The sequence below is a fragment of the Choloepus didactylus genome, chromosome X (genome assembly GCF_015220235.1).
Source record: "Choloepus didactylus isolate mChoDid1 chromosome X, mChoDid1.pri, whole genome shotgun sequence".
Lineage (NCBI taxonomy): Eukaryota > Metazoa > Chordata > Mammalia > Pilosa > Megalonychidae > Choloepus > Choloepus didactylus.
Genome location: NC_051334.1, coordinates 159,190,937 through 159,212,800, shown reverse-complemented (window position 1 = coordinate 159,212,800; position 21,864 = coordinate 159,190,937). Strand labels below are relative to the sequence as shown.

At 38.9% G+C, this 21,864-nt stretch overlaps 1 protein-coding gene across 6 annotated transcripts in view; it reads left to right on the top strand.

The window, feature by feature from the left end:
• Positions 1-21,864, top strand: part of SMARCA1 (SWI/SNF related, matrix associated, actin dependent regulator of chromatin, subfamily a, member 1) — a 166,116-nt gene that overhangs the window by 91,579 nt on the left and 52,673 nt on the right. For all 6 annotated transcript variants that reach the window (XM_037821585.1, XM_037821586.1, XM_037821583.1 and 3 more), the window contains one exon: positions 21,356-21,478. In XM_037821585.1, the coding sequence (XP_037677513.1) occupies positions 21,356-21,478 (123 nt within the window). The remainder of the gene's footprint in view (positions 1-21,355; positions 21,479-21,864) is intronic.

The window sequence follows — 21,864 nt, the reverse complement described above, 5'->3', positions numbered from 1 at the left end:
GACATGCAAATTTTGAAGATATTTCATAGAGAAGTATCTTAAGATCAAAGAGATTTTTCCCACCTTAAATTGAAATTTGAGTTCAAAGTTATTTCACATACTAGCAATTTAAGCTAGAAAACTTTTAAAGCTATGTCTGTAATTTCTTCCAAATATTTTATTATGAAAAATTTTCAAACATACAAAAATGTTGAAATATTTGAACAGCAAACACCCATATACCTACCACCTATGTTCTACAGTTTACTTTTTACTGCATTTACTTTATTACCTACTTGTCCGTCTCTCCAGCCTTCTATCCATCCATCAATCCATCTTATTTTTTTATGCATTTCAGAGTTGCAGACATAGGTACTTTTTTTCATCCCTAAATACTTCAGCATGCATATCATTAGCTAGAGTTTAATATTTATTTATGATTCTTTTTTCTTTTTTTTTAAAGTTTACATTTATTGAGCATTTATTAAATGCAAAATGCTATGCGAAGCACTTTTTTTAAACTGCAGATTTTACTGATGTAATTCACACACCATGTAATCATACAAAGTATACAATCAATGTCTCATAGTATCATGACCTAGTTGTGCATATGATTCTTTTTTAAGGTAAAATTTACATACAATGAAATGTATAAATCTTAAGTGTACCATTTGGTATATTTGACAGATGCATATGCCTATAGCCCAAATTCCTAGAAAGATAATAGAACATTACTGCCATCCCAGAGTGTTCCTTTGCGCCTCTTGCCAGTCAATCCCCGTATCATTCCCTAGAGACAAGCACTGTTCTGGTATCTTTTTCCTCCATACACTAATTTCTTTGTTCTAGAATTCCACATATGTGGAATTGTTAGGGTGTAAGTAAGCCTTCTTTCACTTTGCATAGTGTTTGTTTGAGATTCATCTGTGTTGTCCCGTGTATCAGGGGTTCATCCCTTTTTATTGCTGAGTACTATTCCATTGTATGGATATATCACAATTTGTTTATTCATTCTATTGATGGATAATTTGGCTGTTTTCTGGATTTTGGATATTGTGAGTAAAACTGCTATGAAGAGTATTGCGAAAGTCACACACACACACACACACACACACACACACACACACACACACACACGTTTTGACTTCTTTGGGTGAATACCCAGGAATAGAATTGCACACACACACACACACACACACACACACACACGTTTTGACTTCTTTGGGTGAATACCCAGGAATAGAATTGCACACACACACACACACACACACACACACACGTTTTGACTTCTTTGGGTGAATACCCAGGAATAGAATTGCTGGTGTGCCTGAAACTTTAAAATTGAATTTAGCTATTGAATGGAAAAGTTATTTTTAGTCATGCTTATTACTGGACTACATTTCATTTTTAATTTGCACCTTCTTTTCCATTTTCATTGTCACCATACTAGGATAGGTGATCATACCTCATTGTGGCTGGTTCTCTTGCCTGTAGTTACTTCCCCACTTTAATCCATTCTGCACAAGGCTTACAGATGGAAATGCTACTATGTTAAGAAACTTGTTTTTTGAGGTAATTTCAAACTTTACAGAACAGTTTCAAAAGTAATAAAAAGCCCCATAAAGAGAACTTCAACATACCTCCCCACCCCAGATACCCAAAGCCACCAATTTTAACATTTTTCTACATTTGCTATATCATTCCACCTATCCATCCATCTAACTAGCTGTCTGTGTGTTTATCTATCTGTCTATTTGTTTATCTATTTTCTAAATATCTGAGAGAATCTTGTATACATCATGCTCCTTGAACACTTAATACTTCCATGTACATTTCCTAAGAACAAGCATATTCACTTATGTGACCACTTTAAGTACAGTTATCAAGTTTAAGAACTTTAACATTGACACAGAGCTTATGGTCTATTCCAGTTTTTTCATATGTCCCCCAAAAGTCCTTTTGGGCCTTTTCTGCTCCATCATTAGATCCAGTCCAGTATCATGTATTGCATTTAAGTGTCATTGTCTCTTTAGGTGCTCTTTTTTTCTTAAATTATGGAAATATATATGCAACATAAACTTTCCCATCTCCACCATTCCCAAGCACACCATTCACTGGGATTAATCTCATTCACAATATTGTGCTACCCTCACAAGCATCCATTACCAGAACTTTCCCATTCCCCCCAAAACAGAAACCCTATACCTATAATGCATTAGCTCCCCATTCCCTATGCCCACTGCAGCACCTGGCAACCTCTACTTTACTTTCTGTTTCTATGAGTTTACATATCTAGCTATTTCAGATAACTGGAATGATAAGATATCTGTTCCTCTTAAAGGTTCATCCATGTAGTGGCATGTATCAGAACTTCATTCCCCCCCCTTTTTTTTTCAGTTTTTATTGAGATTGTTCATATACCATACAACTATCCAAAGATCCAAAGTGTACAATCAGTTGCCCATGGTACCATCATACAGCTGTGCTTCCATTACCACAATATTTTTTTTCAATTTTTAGAACATTTTCATTACTCCAGAAAAGAAATAAAGACAAAAAAAGGAAACCCCAATCCTCCCATACCCCTAAACACCCCGCCCCCCTCCATTATTGATTCATGGTTTTGGTACAGTACATTTGTTACTGTTGATGAAAGAATGTTAAAATACTACTAACTGTAGTATATAGTTTGCAATAGTTATTTATTTTTTTCCTGTATGCCCCTCTATTATTACCTTCTAGTTATAGTATCATACATTTGTTCTAGTTCATGAGAGGGATTTCTAATATTTGTACAGTTAATCACAGACTTGTCCACCACAAGATTCGCAGTTTTATACATTCCCATCTTTTAACCTCCAACTTTCCTTCTGGTGACATATGTAACTCTGAGCTTACCCTTTCCACCACCTTCACACACCATTCAGCACTGTTAGTTATTCTCACAACGTGCTACCACCACCTCTGTCCATTTCCAAATGTTTTAAGTTCACCCTAGTTGAACATTCTGCTCATAATAAACAACCACTCTGCATTCTTTAGCCTTGTTCTATATCCTAGTAACTTATATTTCATGTCTATGAGTTTACATATTATAATTAGTTCATATCAGTGAGACCCTGCAATATTTGTCCTTATGTGTCTGTCTTATTTCACTCAAAATAGTGCCCTCAAGGTTTCTTCATCAACCCATTTTTTAAGATGGTTTTGTTCACACACCATACATTCTGTCCTAAGTAAACAATCATTGGTTCCCTGTATAGTCACATATTTATGTATTCAGCACCATTGCCACTATCTATATAAGGACATCTCCATTTCTTCCACAAAGAAGGAGGAAGAGTCAAAGAAGGTAGAGAGACAAAAGAAAAAGAAAAAAGAAAGAGAAAAAAGAAAACATAACAGCTAGAAAGCAACAAAAGGAAAGATAGCATTAAACTAGAGTAAAGAGTCAGACAACATCACCAATGCCAGGAGTCCCATACCCTTCCCGTATGTACCCCTCCATATGCATTTAACTTTGGTATGTTGCCTTTGTTATATTAAAGGAAGCATAATACAGTGTTTCTGTTAATTATAGTCTCTAATTTGCATTGATTGTATTTCCCCCCCAATCCCACCCTATTTTTAACACCTTGCAATGTTGACATTCATTTGTTCTACCTCATGTAAAAACACATTTGTACCTTTTATTGCAATCATTGAGCACCCTAGGTTTCACTGAATTATACAGTCCCAGTCTTTATCTTTTGTCTTTCATTCTGGTGTCCCACATGGTCCTAACCTTCCTCTTTCAACAATGCTCACAGTCATCTTTGTTCAGTGTACTTACACTGCTGTGCTACTATCTCCAAAATTGTTTTCCAAACCTCTCACTCCTGTCGTTTCCTTTCTGTCTGCAGTGCTACCTTTAGTCTCTCCTGTAGAGCAGGTATCTTGTTCACAAACTCTGTCATTGTCTATTTGTCAGAGAATATTTTAAGCTCTCCCTCATATTTGAAAGACAGTTTTGCTGGATATAGGATTCTTGGTTGGTGGTTTTTCTCTTTCAGTATCTTAAATATATCACCCCACTTCCTTCTTCCCTCCATGGTTTCTATTGAGAAATCTGCACATAGTCTTATCAAGCTTCCTTTGTATGTGATGGACTGCTTTTCTCTTGATGCTTTCAGGATTCTCTGTTTATCTTTGACATTTGATAATCTGATTATTAAGTATCTTGGCATAGGCCTATTCAGATTTATTCTGTTTGGGGTACACTGCACTTCTTGGATCCATAATTTTATGTCTTTCATAAGAGATGAGAAATTTTCATTGATTATTTCCTCTATTATTGCTTCTGCCCCTTTTCCCTTCTCTTCTTCTGGGACACCAATGTCACATACATTCTTGCTTTTCATTTTGTTCTTAAGTTCCAGGAGACATTGCTTGTATTTTTCCATTCTTTTCTCCATCTGTTCTTTCGTGTGTAGGCTTTCAGGTGCCTTGTTTTCCAGTTCCTGAGTGTTTTCTTCTGCCTCTTGAGATCTGCTGTTGTATGTTTCTGTTGTGTCTTTTGTGTCTTGTGTTGTGCCTTTCATTTCCATAGATTCTGCCAGTTGTTTTCTTGAACTTTCAATTTCTACCTTATGTACGCCCAGTGTTTTCATTATATGCTTCATCTATTTTGCCAAATCTTCCCTAAACTTTTTGAATTGATTTAGTATTTGTTGTTTAAATTCCTGTATCTCAGTTGAAGCGTAAGTTTGTTCCTTTGACTGGGCCATAACTTCATTTTTCTTAGTGTAAGTTGTAGTTTTCTGTTGCTTACGCATCTGATTTCCTTGGTTACCCCAATCAGGTTTTCCCAGACCAGAATGGGCTCAGGTCTTAGAAGGAAGCAATAGTATCATGTCTCCCTGAGAGTGTGTCTTAGAAGATTGGGACACCCTGTGAGGCCTCAGGTCACTGTGCTTTGCTGCTCAGCAGGTGGCACTGGTCAGCCTGTCACTCCAGAGTGGTGTAAGGAGGTGTGGCCCATGGCTGTTTTCCCCCAGGCCCTGGGGTCTGGTGCTGAATGGAAGGCAGGTAATAGAGCTTGGCACCACCTTCTTCCTCTTAGGGAAAATGCACTCCCTAGGGAGAGGTCATTTCCATTTGAATTAGATGCTCTGCCTGTCCTATCTCCACCCTTGTCTTGGTCAGAGCACTGGGAACTGAAAATAGCTGAGACTTTCTCCACTGAGCCATAAAAGGGACAGAAAGCCCCCTTCAGGGTCAGTCCGCAGCCACCCTCTGGCTCTCCAAGGTTGGTCATCACCGAAAGCCTCTGTCTGCTTGTTGGGGATTCATAGCTTGTATTGAGTAGTCCATGTTTGTTAATTAAAATCCAAGTTTGAGCTCAGCTGAGCTATATTGCTTGCTGGGAGAGAGCTGCTCTCTAGCACCGTGAGGCTTTGCAGTTCAGGCTGTGGGGGGAGGGGGCTCCCGGCTTGGAGCCAGTTTTTGCTTAGAGATTTTATGCTGCGATCTCGGGCATTCCTCCCAATTCAGGTTGGTGTATGATGGGTGGACAGTCAAGTTTGTCCCCCTGCAGTTATTCCCGATTATTTACTAGTTGTTCCCGGTTGTTTATTAGTTGTTCCAGGGGGACAAACTAGCTTCCACTCCTCTCTATGCTGCTACCTTCTTCTCTCTCCTCTCATTCCCTTTTAAGGGTAGGTAATATTCCATTGTGTCTATGTATCAAATTTTGTTTACCGATTCATCTGCTGATGGGCCTTTTGGTGGAAACACTACTTTTTGACACTTTACTCCCTTGTTCAAAAGTCTATAATGGCTTGCTGTTGCCTGCTGTGTAGTTTCAAGGCCCTCTAAACCTTTCTCCACCTGGCTTTATTTCTTATCCCTTCTTAACATAAACCCTACGTTCTCCTCCCTATACAGTTCTGCCTTCATGCTTTTGCTCATATTGCTCCGTACTAGAATATCCTTCCTCTCCTTTCCTTCTCCCCAAATCCTTAGAGTTCTTTTTTTAATGCAATTTTATTGAGATATAATCACATAACATTCAGTTGTTCAAAGTATACAATTAGTTGTTTACAATATTGTCATATAGTTGTGCTTTCATCACCACAATCTTTGAACATTTTCATTACTCCAAAAAATAAAATGAAAATTAAAATAAAAAAGAATATCCAAAACATCCCATTCCCCTCCCCATTGTTCATTTAATTTTTTAAATATAGTTTAATTGAGATATATTCACACACCCTACAGTCATCCACAGTGCACAGTCAATTATTCACAGCACCACCATACAGTTGTGTGTTCATCACCGGAATCGAACTTTGAACCCCTTCCCCATGGCAAAGTGAAAATAAAAGCAAAAAAAGAGCACCCAAATCTTTCCACCCCATCCATCCCACGCTATTCTTCATTTAATTTTTGTCCCCATTTCTCCACCGTCTCTCCATATACTGGACAAAAGGAGTGCGAGCCACAAGGTCTCCACAGCCACACAGTCACACTATGCAATCTACATAGTTATACAATTGTCTTCAAGAATCAGTGTCACTGGGTTGCCGTTTGACAGCTTCAGGTATTTCCCTCTAGCCATTCCAACACTCTAAAGACCAGAAGGTGATATCTATATAGCGCATAGGAATACCCTCCAGAGTGACCTCTCGACTCTATTGGAAATCTCTCAGCCACTGGAACCTTATTTTGTTTCATCTCTCTTCCCCCTTTTGGTCAAGAAGATCCTCTTAATCTCACAGTGCTGGATCCAGGCTCATCTCCAGGAGTCATTTCCTGTATTGCCAGGGAGATATACACCCATTGGTGTCATGTCCCACCTAGGGGGGTAGGGTAGTGTGTTCACCTGCCGAGTGGGCTTAGAGAGGAGGGCACATCTGAGCAACAAAAAGGCTCTCTGGAGGGGACTCCTAGGCCCAATTATAAATAGGCTTAGCCTCTCCCTTGTAGCAATTAGCCTCAAGAGGGAAAGTTCCCAGATCAAGGGCTTGGCCCACTAAATTGGCAGTCCTCAGTTTCCCGGGAAAATCAGCAATAACCCAGGTGAGGAAGTCCAACACCCCCACACTTCTCCCCAGCTCCTTGGGAGGCCCTGCAAATACACTTATACTCTCTGCCCATATCACTCCGGGATGTGCTGGGACCCCACCCCAGCCTGCACAAACCCACCAAATCCCACTTCCCATTCACTGCTCCCTGCACCTATGGTGTTCAAACAAACTGACTGCGCAAGTTAGACTATCCAGTGACCCACAGAAAACACAGATCCTGCACCAGACAAACATCTCCTTCCCTGGTCTCACACAAGCGATAGCCTTAAAACCCAGTTAGTACCGCCCCCTCGCCCCCGAGCCTGACCTGCCCCAGTCCCAACCAAATCCTCTTTGCCCACATCTCCAATTAAAGTCTGAACCCTCCCTCAGCTCCTTCAACAGTTGCCGTATGGGGCAATACTGACATCCATAGCTGCCAAGCTCTAGCTCTGAGTCTCATGTACCACACAGACACCCAAAGTTCCAGAGACTGACCAGGCCACACAGAAGGAGCTCAGCATCTCAGGATTCAGAGACAACCACCACAACTCAGGAATAGATGTGACTGCTGCAAGAGCTCACAATCCAGAGACCATCACAACAAGCATTTCTCTGATAAGCTGTGCCCCAAGACTCAGTTCCCAGAGCTTACACATTACAGTCAGTCCACACCAGTGAGGCATTATAATGTCTCTCCTCTCACTTCTGGCGTGCTTCACTCAAAATGCTACACTCAAGATCCATTCACCCAGCTGCGCGCCCCATGGCTTCATTTCCTCTTGTAGCTGCTCAACCCTCCACTGTATACATACATACACTACAGTTCACCATTCCGTCCACCAGTCACTGCACTCCCAGGCCACTTCCGTCTATTGCAAATAGTGAATACTGCCGCCATACACACCGGTGCACAAATTTCAACCCGCATCCCTGCTCTCTGATCCTGCAAGCACACACCCCATACTGAGGTTGCAGAACCTTGAAACCCACACATACCTAGCTTCCCATGGGACCACCACACTGTCCTCCAGGTAGGCTACATCACCCTACCTCTCCCCAACAGTGAACATATACATCTCTCTCTCCAAGTTCTTCCCAGCACCTGTGTCCCTCTGTTTATTTTTTTCTCCTGCAATTTTATAGGGATACATTCAAATACCGTACAGTCATCCGCAGTGCACAATCAGTTGTCCATGGTATCATCATAGGCTGCATGTCCATCTCCACAATCAGCACTTACACGTGTTCATCACTCAAAAAAAACGTTGAAACAAAAGAATAATAAAAAGGATAAAAGTAAAAATAAAATAAAATACAGCAATAAGATCACTCAACACCACTACCACCAAAGAATCGCGTACCCCTCCCCCACACCCCTCCCTCCCAGACATTCAGCCTTGGTACATTGCCCCTGCCACACCCAATGGGAGCATATCACAATGTCACTGTCAACTCCAGACTGCAGTTGCATTGGTTATACTCCTTCTCCCAATACTCTTCACTTTTCACCATCCCCCAAGGTTACATTCATCTGTTCTCTCCTGTGTAAAAACATTTTTACATTTGTGTATTTAGTCACCATCACTGTCTACTTGACGCTTCACTGAGCTACACAGTCCCAGTCTCCATCATCCATCCCTCCCTCTGGTACCACACATGCCACCAGTCCTCCTCCCTCAACCTCGCCCACAGACATCCTTGGTCAGTGCACCTACAATACTGTGCTACCATCACACAGCACTGCACCCTCCACCCCTGGATCTACAGTCAGTCCCATTGAACACTCTATAAACCCCTCCAGCATGAAGTGCCTGATCTCTAACAACTCTCTACCTCCTCACAACCTGTGCTCTCAGTCCCAACCCGAATCTTTAGAGTTCTTAAGGTACAGCTCAAAACTCCACAACTAGATTGTAAGCTCCTTGTGGGCAAGGACCATGTCCGATACTTCTTTTATATTCCAATCTATTTCTGTTGTAGTGCTATGAATATAATAGACATTTAGTCAGTACTTACTAATTTGGTTATCTGGTACTGATGATTACAGTGAGACTTTTATCAGTGTTTCTTTCTTTTTTTGGGAGATCTTTTATTTAGCTTGGGCCAGAGGATTATGCCTGTGTCTTCCTCATCATGTCCCTTGATATTTTATTTCGGAAATGCTTAGAGAAGTAAATAATTTCCATGTTTCTTTGACCATTAGTGTAACTCCCTACCTCTCTCCTGCCCCCACCTCATCTTTTTTCCCGCTTTATTAGAGAAGTTGTGAGTTCACAGAACAGTATTTCTTTTTACTGCCCAGTTGGTAGGCTCTGTATTCAAAGAACTATTGGATACATTAATTTTTAAAAATATTTTTCCTGCAATTTTATTGAGTTATAGTCACATACCATACACACACCCAATGTGTACAATCAGTTGTTCACAGTATCATCATATAGTTGTACATTTATCACCATAATCAATATTTGAACGTTTTCATTACTCCAAAAAAGGTAATAAAAATAAAAGTAAAAAAGAAAACCCAAAACATTTCATCCTGCCAACCCCCCCTATTATTCATTTACTTTTTTGTCCCCATTTTTCTACTCATCTTTCAATACACTGGATAAAGGGACTGTGAGCCACTAGGTTTTCACAATCCCATGGTCACACAGTATAAGCTATATAGTTATACACTCATCTTCAAGAATCAAGGCTACTGGATTGCAGTTCAACAGTTTCAGGTATTCCTTCTGGCTATTCTAATACACTGAAAACTAAAAAAGGATATCTATATAATACATAAGAATAACATCCAGAATGACCTCTTGACTCCATTTGAAATCTCTCAGCCACTGAAACTTAATTTTGTTTCATTTCTCTTCCCCCTTTTGGTCAAGAAGATGTTCTTAATCCCATGATGCTGGATCCAGACTCATCCCCAAGAGTCATGTCCCACATTGCCAGGGAGAATTACAGCCCTGGGAGTCATGGCCCACGTAGAGGATAGGGCAGTGAGTTCACCTGCTGCGTTGGCTTAGAGAGAGAGAGAGAGAGGGCCACATCTGAGCAACAAAGAGATTCTCTGGGGTGACTCTTAGGCACAATTATAAGTAAGCTTACCCTCTCCTTTACAGAACAAGCTTCATAAGGGCAAGCCCCAAGATCAAGGGCTTGGCCTACTAAAGTGATATTCCCCAATGCTTGCGAGAATAAAAGGAATTCCCCAGGTGGGTAAGTTTAATAGCTCCACATTTTTCTCCAGTCTCTTAAAGGGGCTTTTCAAATACTTTTTTATTCTCTGCCCAAATTACCCTGGGATGTATCGGGGCTTCACACTAACCTGCACAAATCAACCAGCTTTTACTTCCTATTCAAGTTTCCATATAATTATGGTGTTTGAATAAACTGACCATACCAGTTAAATAATATAGCATGCTCCAGAAATGTAGATTTTGTACCAAATAAACATCTCCTCCTTTGGTCTGACACAGAAGTTGAAGTTTCAAAACACAGTATCATCCTTTACCCTTTAGTCTGATTTATCTTAGTACTAAGCAAGTCTGTTTCGTTCATAGCTCTAATTGAAATCTGACCTGTTTCAGGTTCTTTAACATTTGCAGTATGGAGTAATGCTGATATTCATAGCTGCCAAACTCTGGCTCTGAGTCTCAGGTGTCACTCAGATCCCTGAAGTTCCAGGGACCGACTAGGTTATACAAAAAGAGCTCAGCATCTCAGAATCTAGAAATAACCGTTGCAACTCATGAATAGATGTAACCACTGTAAGAGCTTACAATCTAGGAACCACTACAATAATGCTCTCAGATTCAATTCTCAGTGTTTGCACAATATAGTTAGTCCATATTAGTGGGGTGTTATAATGTCTTTTTTAAATTTCTGGCTTATTTCATGCAACATACTGTCCTCAAGGTCCTTTTGCCTAGTTGCATACCCCACAACTTCATTTTCTTCTTGCAACCGCTCAATATTCCATTGAATGTTGCTCACCATTCTGTTCATTAGTGGATGTACCCTTAAGCTACCTTCATCCATTGCAAATCTTGAATACTGCCACCATAAACACCAGTGTGCAGATGTCCATTCGTGTGTCCCTGCTCTCAGTTCTTCCAAGTATATACCTAATAACAGGGTTGTAGGACTATATGGCAACCCCATACTTAGCCTCCTGTGGACTGCCCTCCAGACAGATGGGCTGCACCATTCTACTTCCCCACCAATAGTGATTAGGCACATCCCCCTCTCCACATTTTCTCCAGCACTTGTATCCCTCTGTTTATTTTTTAAACATTCCATCCTAAGTAAACAATCAGTGGTTCCTGGTATAATCACATAGTTATGCATTCGCTATCATAATCTATATGTGGACATTTCCATTTTTTCCGCAAAGTAAGAAGAGGAGAAAAAGAAAAAAGAAAAAAATGATGAATTAAAAAAAAAAGAAAAAAGAAAAATAAAATACATTAAAAAGTTCAGACACCAGCACCACTTAGAATCCCATACCTCTCCTTTATATCCCCCTCTTATAGACATTTAATTTTGGTTTATTGCCTTTGTTACAATTAGTGGCAGCATAGTACAATGTTACTCTTAACTATAGATTCCAGTTTGCATTGATTATATTTTTCCCCAATACCATCCTATTCTCAACACCTTGCAAAATTGAAATTTATTTGTTCTCCCTCATGTAAAAACATTCTTTTATTTGTACTTTTAATCACCAACATTGAACACTCTAGGTTTCACTAAGTTATACAGTCCCAGTTTTTATCTGCTATCTTTCCTTCTGATGTCCTTCATGCCCCTAGCCTTCCTCTTTCAATGGTACTCACAGTCATCTTTGTTGAATCTACTTACAATATTGTGCTACCATTTTTGGATCTATACAGTCAATCCTGTTGAACATTCTATACTGCTTCAGCATCAAATGCCCCATCTCTACCCTCTTTCTATCTCCTGATAACCTGTGTTCTTAATTTTAACTCTCAAAGCTTTGCTCATTAATGTTAGTTCATAATAGTGAGACCATACAGTATTTGTCCTTTTGTTCCTGGCTAATTTTGCTCAACATAACATCTTCAAGGTTCATCCATGCTGTTATATGCTTCATGACTTTATTCTGTCTTCCAGCTGCATAATATTCCATCGTATGTATATACCAGTTTTTTTAAAATGCATTCTTTATTGTGAAATTTAACATATATACATAACATTGATAACTTTCAAAGTAGATTTAACAAGTAGTTAGAGAGCAAATGTCAAAGAATGTTATGGCTTACAGTTCTACAATTTCAGTTATTTCCTTATTATGAAATATAGCATATATACAGAAAGGTGATAACTTTCAAAGTACAATTTAACATGTGGTTATATAGGTAATTACAAAGAATGTTATGGGTTAGTTCCACCATTTCAGTTATTTCCTTCTAGCTATTCTTATACCCTAGCATCTAAAAAAATATTTATATAAAGGATCAGTATTCGTGATCCTTTGTTAAATCCTATCTTGTCTGTTGCTACCCCTTTGTCACGTTTAATCACTTTCTTGATCTTCAGGGGTGTCTAGGCAGTGACCACCCTAACTTGTTCATATTGAAAAGGGGTGTCAATATTATGGTCAAGGGGGCTGCATCTGATTGTTGTTCTTAAAGAGGCTGTTTCCTCTTGGTTTTAGGACTTGTCTGGCGTAGGAACGTTTTGGTGGATTTAAGTTTCTGAGAAATAAACTTAGTGAGTGAAACTTTTATAGAATCCCTGATAGGGACCTAGGTGTTTTGGGACTACTGTTCATTAGGACTTGGCATACTGAAGTCATTTGGGATATCTAGCTGGAGTTTGCATTAATATTAACCTCCAGGGTAGCCTCTTGACTCGGTTTGAAATCTCTTAGCCACTGCAACCTTATTTTGTTACCTTTCTTTTCCCCTTTTTGGTCAAGAAGACATTTTTAATCCTTTGCTGCTAGGGCCGGCTCATTCCTGGGAGTTGTGTCCCACATTGCTAGGGAGATTAACTCCCCTGAGAGTCATGTCCCACAAAGGGGGGAGGTTAATGAATGTATTTGCCAAGTTGGGCTTAGAGAAAGGCCACATCTGACTGAAAAACGAGGTTCTCTGGATGTGCAGGACAAATGTAAGTGTTTGCATTATACATTTCTAAGGTATGACACTAGTACAAAGAGTTAACAACAGAGTGGTATATGGAAAAACTACCCATTACGTATTATAGAATAGAATATATTTAATATGAATACCTTACCAGCGCTACATAATACTAAGGGTGAATAATTAGCAGCTTTTTGATGTTTGTGTTATGATAATTGTTTAAAATTAAAAGTGATGATGATTGTACAACTAAGTGAAGATAATGTGAGACACTGATTGTTTATTTTGGACAGAATATATGCTATGTGAAATTAAGAACCCCCTCCTTAATAAATCAAGCCCTTGATCTTGAGGCTTGCTCTTGGGAACTTAGGGCTGTAAATGGGAGGCTAAGCCTTCCTATAATTATACCACAATTTGTTTATCCACTCGTCCATTGATGGACATTTGGGCTGTTTCCATCTCTTGGCAATCATGAATAATGCCACTATAAACATTGGTGTGCGAATTTTTGTTTTCTTGCGTTCAGTTCCTCCCAATATATACCTAGCAATGGAATAGCTGGGTCATATGGCAAATCTGTACTTAGCTTCCTGAGGAACTGCCACACTGCCTTCCAGAGTGATTGTACCATTCTACATTCCCACCAACAGTGAATAAGTGTGCCTCTTTATCCACATCCTCTCCAGCATTTGTAATTTTCTGTTTTTTTTTATAATGGCCATTCTAGTAGGTATGAGATGGTATCTCATTGTGGTTTTGATTTGCATTTCACTGAAAACCAGTGAAGTTGAGCATCTTTTCTTATGTTTTTGAGCCATTTGTATTTCCTCTTTGGAAAAGTGGCTGTCCACGTGTGTTCTGGTTTGCTAATGCTTCCCGTTATGCAAAATACCAGAAATGGATTGACATTTATAAAGGAGGTTTATTTGGTTAAAAAGTTACAGTATTGAGGCTATAAAAGTGTCCAAGCTATGGCATCAACAAGCATACCTTCACCAAAGGAAGGCCAGTGGCATCTGGAAAACCTCTGGTAGCTGGGAAGGCACGTGGCTGGCATCTGCTGATCCCAGGTTGTGTTCCAGCTCCTCTCTCGGCTCCTGTGCATTCTTCAAAGTGTCCCACTTGGCTGCAGCACCTCCTTCTGTCGTGAACTTTTTTATAGGACTCCAGTGATTCAATTAAGACCCACCCTGAATGGGTGGGGTAACATCTCCCTGGAAATTATCCAATCAGAGTTCTCACCCACAGTTGATTGAGTCATAAATCCATGGCAACACTCAAAGGATTCCAATCTAATCAACACTAATACGTCTGCCCCCACAAGACTGCATCAAAGAACATGGCGTTTTGGGGGACATAATACATCCCAACTGGTACAATGTCTTTTGCGCATTTTTAAATTGGGTTGAGTTGTACGATCTCTTTATATATTCTGGATATTAAACCCTTATCTGATATATAGTTTCCAAATATTTCCTCCCATTGTGTAGCTGCCTTTTTACTTTCCTGATAAAGTCCTTTGATGCACAAAAGTGTTCAATTTTGAGGAGATCTCATTTATCTATTTATTCTTTCACTGCTTGTGCTTTGGGTGTAAAGTGTAGGAAACAACCCTCTATCAGAAGGTCTTTAAGATCATTTTCTTCTAAAGGTTTTATGGTCTTAGCTTAAATAATTAGGTCTTTAGTCCATTTTGAGTTAATTTTTGTATAAGGTGTGAGATAGGAGTCCTCTTTCATTCTTTTGTATGTTGCTCTCCAGTTCTCCAAACACTATTTCTTGAAGAGGCTTCTCTGTCCCAGTTGGGTTGGCCTGACTGCCTTACCAAAGTTCAGTTATCCGTAGATGAGAGGGTCTATTTCTGAACACTCAATTTGATTCCATTGGTCAGTGTATCTACTTTTATGCCAGTACCATGCTGTTTTGACAACTGTGGCTTTGTAATATACTTTAAAGTTAGGTAGTGTCAGACTCCCAATTCATTCCTCTTTCTCAGGATATTTTTTGCTATTTGGGGCAGTCTGCCCTTCCAAATAAATTTTGTTATTGGCTTTTCTATTTCTGTAAAGTAAGTTTTTAGGATTTTCATTGATATTTTCTTGAATCTATAAATCAATTTAGGTAGAATTGACATCTTAACTGTATTTAGTCTTCCAATCCATGAACACAGCATGTCCTTCCATTTATTTAGGTCCTCTGTAATTTCTTTTAGCAATTTCTTGTAGCTTTCTGTGTATAGGTGTCTTGTGTCCTTGGTAAATTTATTCTTAAATATTTGATTGTTTTGGTTGCTATTGTAAATGGATTTTTTTCTTGGTTCCACCTCAGATTGCTCCTTACAGGTGTATAGAAACACTACTGATTTTTGCGTCTTGATCTTGTACCCTGCCACTTTGCTGTATTCATTTATTAGTTCTAGTAGTTTTCTGTAGATTTTTCAGGATTCTCTACATAGAGGATCATGTCATTTGGAAACAGTGAAAGTTTTACTTCTTCCTCTCCAAATTGGCTGCCTTGTATTCTGTTTTCTTGCCTAATTGCTCTTGCTGGAACTTACAGCACAATGTTGAATAGCAATGGTGACAATGTGAATCCTTGTCTTGTTCCTGATCTTAGAGGGAAAGCTTTCAGTCTTTCCCCCTTGAGTATGTTGTTAGCTGTGGGTTTTTCATATATTGCCTTTATCTTGTTGAAGAAGGTCCCTTCTATTCCTATCTTTTTGAATGTTTTCATCAAGAAAGGATGTTAAATTTTGTCTAGTGCCTTTCCTGCATCAATCGAGATGATCATGTGGTTTTTCTGCTTTGATTTATCGATGTGGTGTATTACATTAATTGATTTTCTTGTGTTGAAGCAGCCTTGCATACCTGGAATAAATCCCACTTGTTCCTGGTGTATAATTCTTTTAATATGCTGCTGGATTCAGTTTGCAAGTATTTTGTTGTGGAGTTTTGCGTCTTCATTAAAGAGATTGGTCTCTAATTTTCTTTTCTTGTGGTATTTTTGTCTGGCTTTGATATTGACCAAGGTGATTGGCTTCATAGAATGAGTTAGGTAGCTTTCCCTCTTCTTCAGTTTTTTTGAAGAGTTTGAGCAGGATTGGTACTAATTCTTCCTTGAATGCTTGATAAAATTCACGTGTGAAGCCATCTTCCTGTACTTTTCTTTTCTTGAAGTTTTTGATGATTGATTCAGTATCTTTACTTGTGATTGGTTTATTGAGTATGTCTGTTTCTTCTTGGGTTAATGTTTGTTGTTCATGCTTTTCTAGGAAGTTTTCTGTTTCATCTAAGTTGTCTTGTTTATTAGCATGTAGTTGCTCGTAGTATCCTCTCATTATCTCCTTTATTTATGCAGGGTCAGTGGTTATGCCCCTTTCCCATTTCTGATTTTATTTGCACCCTCTCTCATTTTTTTGTTAGCCTAGCTAAGGGTCCATCTATTTTATTGATTTTTCAAGACGGAGCTTTTGGTTTTGTTCATTCTCTCTATTGTTTTCATGTTCTCAATTTCATTTATTTCTGCTTTAATCTTTGTTATTTGTTTCCTTCTGTTTGCTTTTGGGTTATTTTGCTGTTCTTTCTCTAGTTCCTCCAGATGAACAGTTAATTCCTCAATTTTTGTTCTTCCTTCTTTTTAAATATAGGCATTTAGGACAATAAATTTCCCGCTCAGTCCTGCCTTTCCTGAATCCCATAAGTTTTGAAATTTTGTGTTTTCATTTTCATTTGCCTCAAGATATTTTCTAGTTTCTCTTGTAATTTCTTCATTGACACACTGGTTATTTAAGAGTGTGTTGCGTAGCCTCCATATATTTGTGAATTTTCTTGCTTTCTACCTGTTATTGATTGCCATCTTTATTCCATTTTGATCTGAGAAAATGTTTTCTATAATATCAATATTTTTAAATTTATTGAGAGTTGCTTTGTGACCCACCGTGTGGTCTGTCCTGCAGAATGATCCATGTGTGCTTGAGAAAAATGTGTATCCTGCTATTTTGGGGTGTAGTGTTCTATAAATGTGTGTTAAGTCTAGTTTATTTATTGTGTTATTCAATATCTCTGTTTCCTTATTGATCCTCTGTATAGAGGTTCTGTCCACTGATGAGAGCAGTGTATTGAAGACTGAAACCATTATTGTAGAAGTGTCTACTTCTCCCTTCCATGTTTTCAGTGTTTGTCTCATGTATTTTGGGGCGCTCTGGCTTGGTTCATACCTATTTATGATTGTGTGTCTTGTTGATGAATTGCCCATTTTATTAATACATAGTGTGGTTCTTTGTCTCTTTTAATTGTTTTACATTTGAAGTCTAATTTGTCTGATATTAGTGGTATCTGCTCTTTTCTGGTTGGTGTTTGCATGAAATATCTTTTCCAGCCTTTCACTGTCAACCTATTTTTGTCCTTGTGTCTAAAGTGAGTCTCTTGACAGTGTATAGCTGGGTCCTGTTTTTTTAATCCATTGTTCCAGTCTATGTCTTTTTATTTGGGTGTTTAATTCATTAACATTTAATGTTATTACTGTAAGGGCAGTACTTTCTTATTCCATTTTGTCTTTTGGATTTCATATATCTTTTTTTCCTCTCTTTTCTTTTACAGTTCTTGATAGTCTTCATTTGTACACTGTTCTCCAAAACTTTCTCTCTTGTGTTTTCCTATCAGCCTGTAGTACTCTCTTTAGTATTTCTTATAGAGCAGGTCTCTTGTTCACATATTCTCTCATTGTCTTCTGAATATATTTTAAATTTTTCCTCATTTTTGAAGAACAGTTTTGACAGATACAGAATTCTTACAGAATTCTTGGTTGGCAGTTTTTCTCTTTCAGTATATTAAATATATCATACTACTGCCTTCTCAACCTCCATGGTTTCTGCTGAGAAATCTGCACATAGTCTTACCGAGCTTCCCTTGTATGTGATTGATAGCTTTTCTCTTGTTGCTTTCAGAATTCTCTCTTTATCTTTGACGGTTGATAATCTGAACATAAATGTCTTGGAGTAGGTCTCTCCAGGTCTATCCTGTTTGGGGTATGCTGTGCTTCTTGGATCTGTAATTTTATGTCTTTCATAAGAGATGGAAAATTTTTAGTGATTATTTTCTCCATTTTATTCTTTCTGCCTCTTTTCCTTTCTCTTCTCTTTCTGGGACACTCATGCCATGTATATTCGTGTGCTTCATGTTGTCGGTCAACTCCTTGAGACTCTGCTCATATTTTCCATTCTTTTCCCTGTCTGTTCCTTTGTGTATAGGATTTCAGATGCCTTGTCCTCTAGTTCACTAATCCTTCCTTTTGCCTCTTCAAATCTACTGTTGTAGGTCTCCATTGTGTTTTTCATCTCTTTTTATTGTGCCTTTCATTCCCATAAGTTCTGCCATTTGGTTTTTCAAACTTGAGAGTTCTTCCTTATGTTCACCCAATATCTTCTTTATATCTTTCATCTCTTTTGCCATATCTTCCCTCAGCTCATTGATTTGATATTTGAATTGATTTAGCATGTTTGTTTGAACATCTTTAACTAGTTATTTCAACTCTTGTATCTCGTTTGAAGTGTTAGTTTGTGCCTTTGACTGGGCCATAACTTCGTTTTTCCTAATGTGTCTTGTAATTTTTATTGGTGTCTAGGCATCTGGTTCCCTTGAATAGTTAATTCTAGAGGTCATTTTCACTCTTTTACTTTGGGTTTTCTTGTTGGTTGGCTTTGTTCTCTATCTGTTCTTTGGTGTTCTGTTCAACTTATTCTAGACCTCTAACGTAACTCCTGTTTAACTGATCAGAATTTTTTGGCTCTTGTTATTCTGGTTCTTGCCCTGCCTGTTTGTCTCTCTTGCTGGCCAGTTGTCAGATTAGCTCTGCCCCCAGTCACCCTCTAAAACCAGGTGCCCACAGCAGCCTGCCTCTGGGATTAGTCACTGGATAGTGCAGCAAGTTCTCTGTGTTTGGGTAAAGTAAGTCTGCTAACTCCCAGTGGTGCTGTTTTTTCCCAGCCAGCAAGCCCTGGGTTTGTTTTAGAGCACTGCTTTATCCGTTGGTTCATCTGTATCTCTCAACTTAAACAGGGCCGGTTTCCCATGTGGGGTTTGCAGACCAGCTCCAGCTGTTCTTGGATAAGATCTGGGAAGTTCTGAGAAGTGCTAAAATTCCCATACACTTTCCTATCTGCCCAGAAGATGGCACTGTTTGGTGACTTAATTGTCTTCAGAAGGTGTTTACCTTCTGGATCCAAGGCAGTGTCTGACCAGGCGGGGCTGAATTTCCTCTGGGAGCCCAGCTGAGTCTGGCTGGGTTGGGCTGGGTTACCTCTTGGAGCCCAGCTTAGTCTGGTTGTGTTTGGCTGAATTACCTCTGCAGCCCAGCTGAATCGAGTTGGACAGTGCTGAATTACTACCTGGTGCCTCTGTATGACTGGGCACAGCTGAAGCTGCAGGTTTCCTGCACCCTCACTTTGCTGGGAAAAGTCTGACTCAATGTGTGGCATATCCCCCACTCTCCCTGCAGCAGAGGACTCCCGTAGCTGCTACAGTTTTCAACTGTTCCCCAGGCAAGTATTGGACTGCTGGTTTCTATGTTCCTCAAGGGTGGGAGAAGGGTTTTCAGAAACAGTCTCTGCCCACATTTTCTCAGACTGTTTGCCCCTCACTGACCTGGGCCTTGAAATGTCCTCCCCATTCCCCTGATCTCCAAATGTTGGGTATCTGTCTCACTGCTATGAGCCATTTTATAGTCTCTGTCCTCATTGGGAGGGGAGAGGAATTCCAACCACTAGTTCTGTGTTCTTCTTTGCTTCACGAGACCGAGTGGGGTGGGGGGAGAGCAGTTGACCATCTAGCCTGGAACAGAGTTCTCCTACCTGCTATCTTTCTTCTTCTTCAACTCAGCCTCTGTAGGGTCCTTCTCCCATCCATACCCTCCTCCAGAGTTCCAAACAAGTCATGATTATCCCCCTTTTTTGCTGAATATCCGGGGAGAAGTTTTCAGAAGCTGTTTATGTTGCCATGTGGATGACATCCTGGACTCTACAATAGTTTTTAAAACTTTATTGTTTTCAAGTTACAATGATATAGATTCAAACTCTGTGAAATACGTATACTAATTAGAAAAAAGTTACTCTAATTAAAATATATTATAATTCCATTTTATTAAGCTCATGTTCATCTGACACCTCTAGGGAATGTATAATTTATGATAGGTTTGCCTTACAAATATTGGAAGACTTACTAGCAACCATGCTACAAAATGTACTACACATTATGTACATACCCTCTTAAATGAATGTGCTGCCTTCTAGCTATAGATGCACATAGAGAATTGGGACTGAGGGGCTTAGTTTGTCACTCCACTCAACAAAAGCTGCTCCATGCTGCTGAACTCTACTGGTTGTGTATGTAAACTGTAACATTGAGGCCCTTGGGCCCACATTGTTGAGATACATGTGACTGCTTGTTTCCTTGGAAAGCTGAGCTTCTGTCTTCAGTCTTTTCAACTCTCTTCTTCTCGGTTGTCACTGTATTTGAAGCTCTCTATCCAAAATACCATTTATAATTTCTATTGGTTGCTGCTGCTGTAGTTGTTTTCCTTGACTGCTGTTCCCATCCCATCATAGCTGTTTGTGTGCTCTGCTACTCTTTTTGTTTGTTTGTTTGGCTTCTTCATGATTCTGTCACTTCTTTGAGACTTTCCAGTTGTTATATGAAGATACTGTTCCTTACATAAAACAATAAAACATTTTTTTCTTTTTGCATGCTGAGCTGGTCTTTAGGTGCATTGCCAGGTCTCTATCCTCGTCTATATATTGTTGGGTGGTTAATATATTGTTGGGTGAACACAGTCTCGTTTTTTACTGCCAAACCTTTTGTTTGTTTATTTTAGACTTAAGACTTTGTTGTATAATGTTGGAGTTGGGGCTGATGATATTCATTTATTCCTATGTGTTACAGTATTATAGGGACATACTTTGTTCCACAGTATTATCAAATCTAGAATATAATGTGGCATTTATTAATGGGGTTTAACTCTAAAATACCATGTGGCATATGTAAGAGTGATTTTTATTTTGGAAATGTCATGGTAGCAGAAATGTGGAGAAGGGAAGACCATGTGTCATTCTGGTATGACTTTATATTGTTTATCCTTGAAATAACTCGAAAGATCTAGAAATGTATGTATACCTTTATTAATTTTTCTCAACAGTTTATTCATAACTTATCTATTGATTTATAGGTCCCAAGGAATCCTGATATCCCAAATCCAGTTTTGGCTCAAAGAGAGGAGCAGAAAAAAATTGATGGAGCTGAACCTCTTACACCTGAAGAGACTGAAGAAAAGGAAAAACTTCTCACACAAGTAAAATATTTTAAGTGGCTGAAAGACTTCTGGTCAACCAGTAGAAACGAGAAATTGTAGATTGTAGTTAATCTTAATTGTAAAGCCTCTTATCCCGATTTGACACTCCGACAAACCTCAGGGATATTTTGTAAACACTCATTTAGATCAAATATTCCTATTTGAATTCCCTTTATAGTATAAGCTCTTTTGGAAATGCTAGGAAATACATATATGCAAAACATACAAGTGTCAATTAATAAAAATAAAACATTCTTTTTACTAATTATGATAATGTCAATCCACATTTGAATCCATGTAGATAATAATTACTAACATATTCTTAGAAATTTAAATTGCTTTTGTCAATTCATGTGAACTGTCCCTTGAAATTATACCCTAATGAC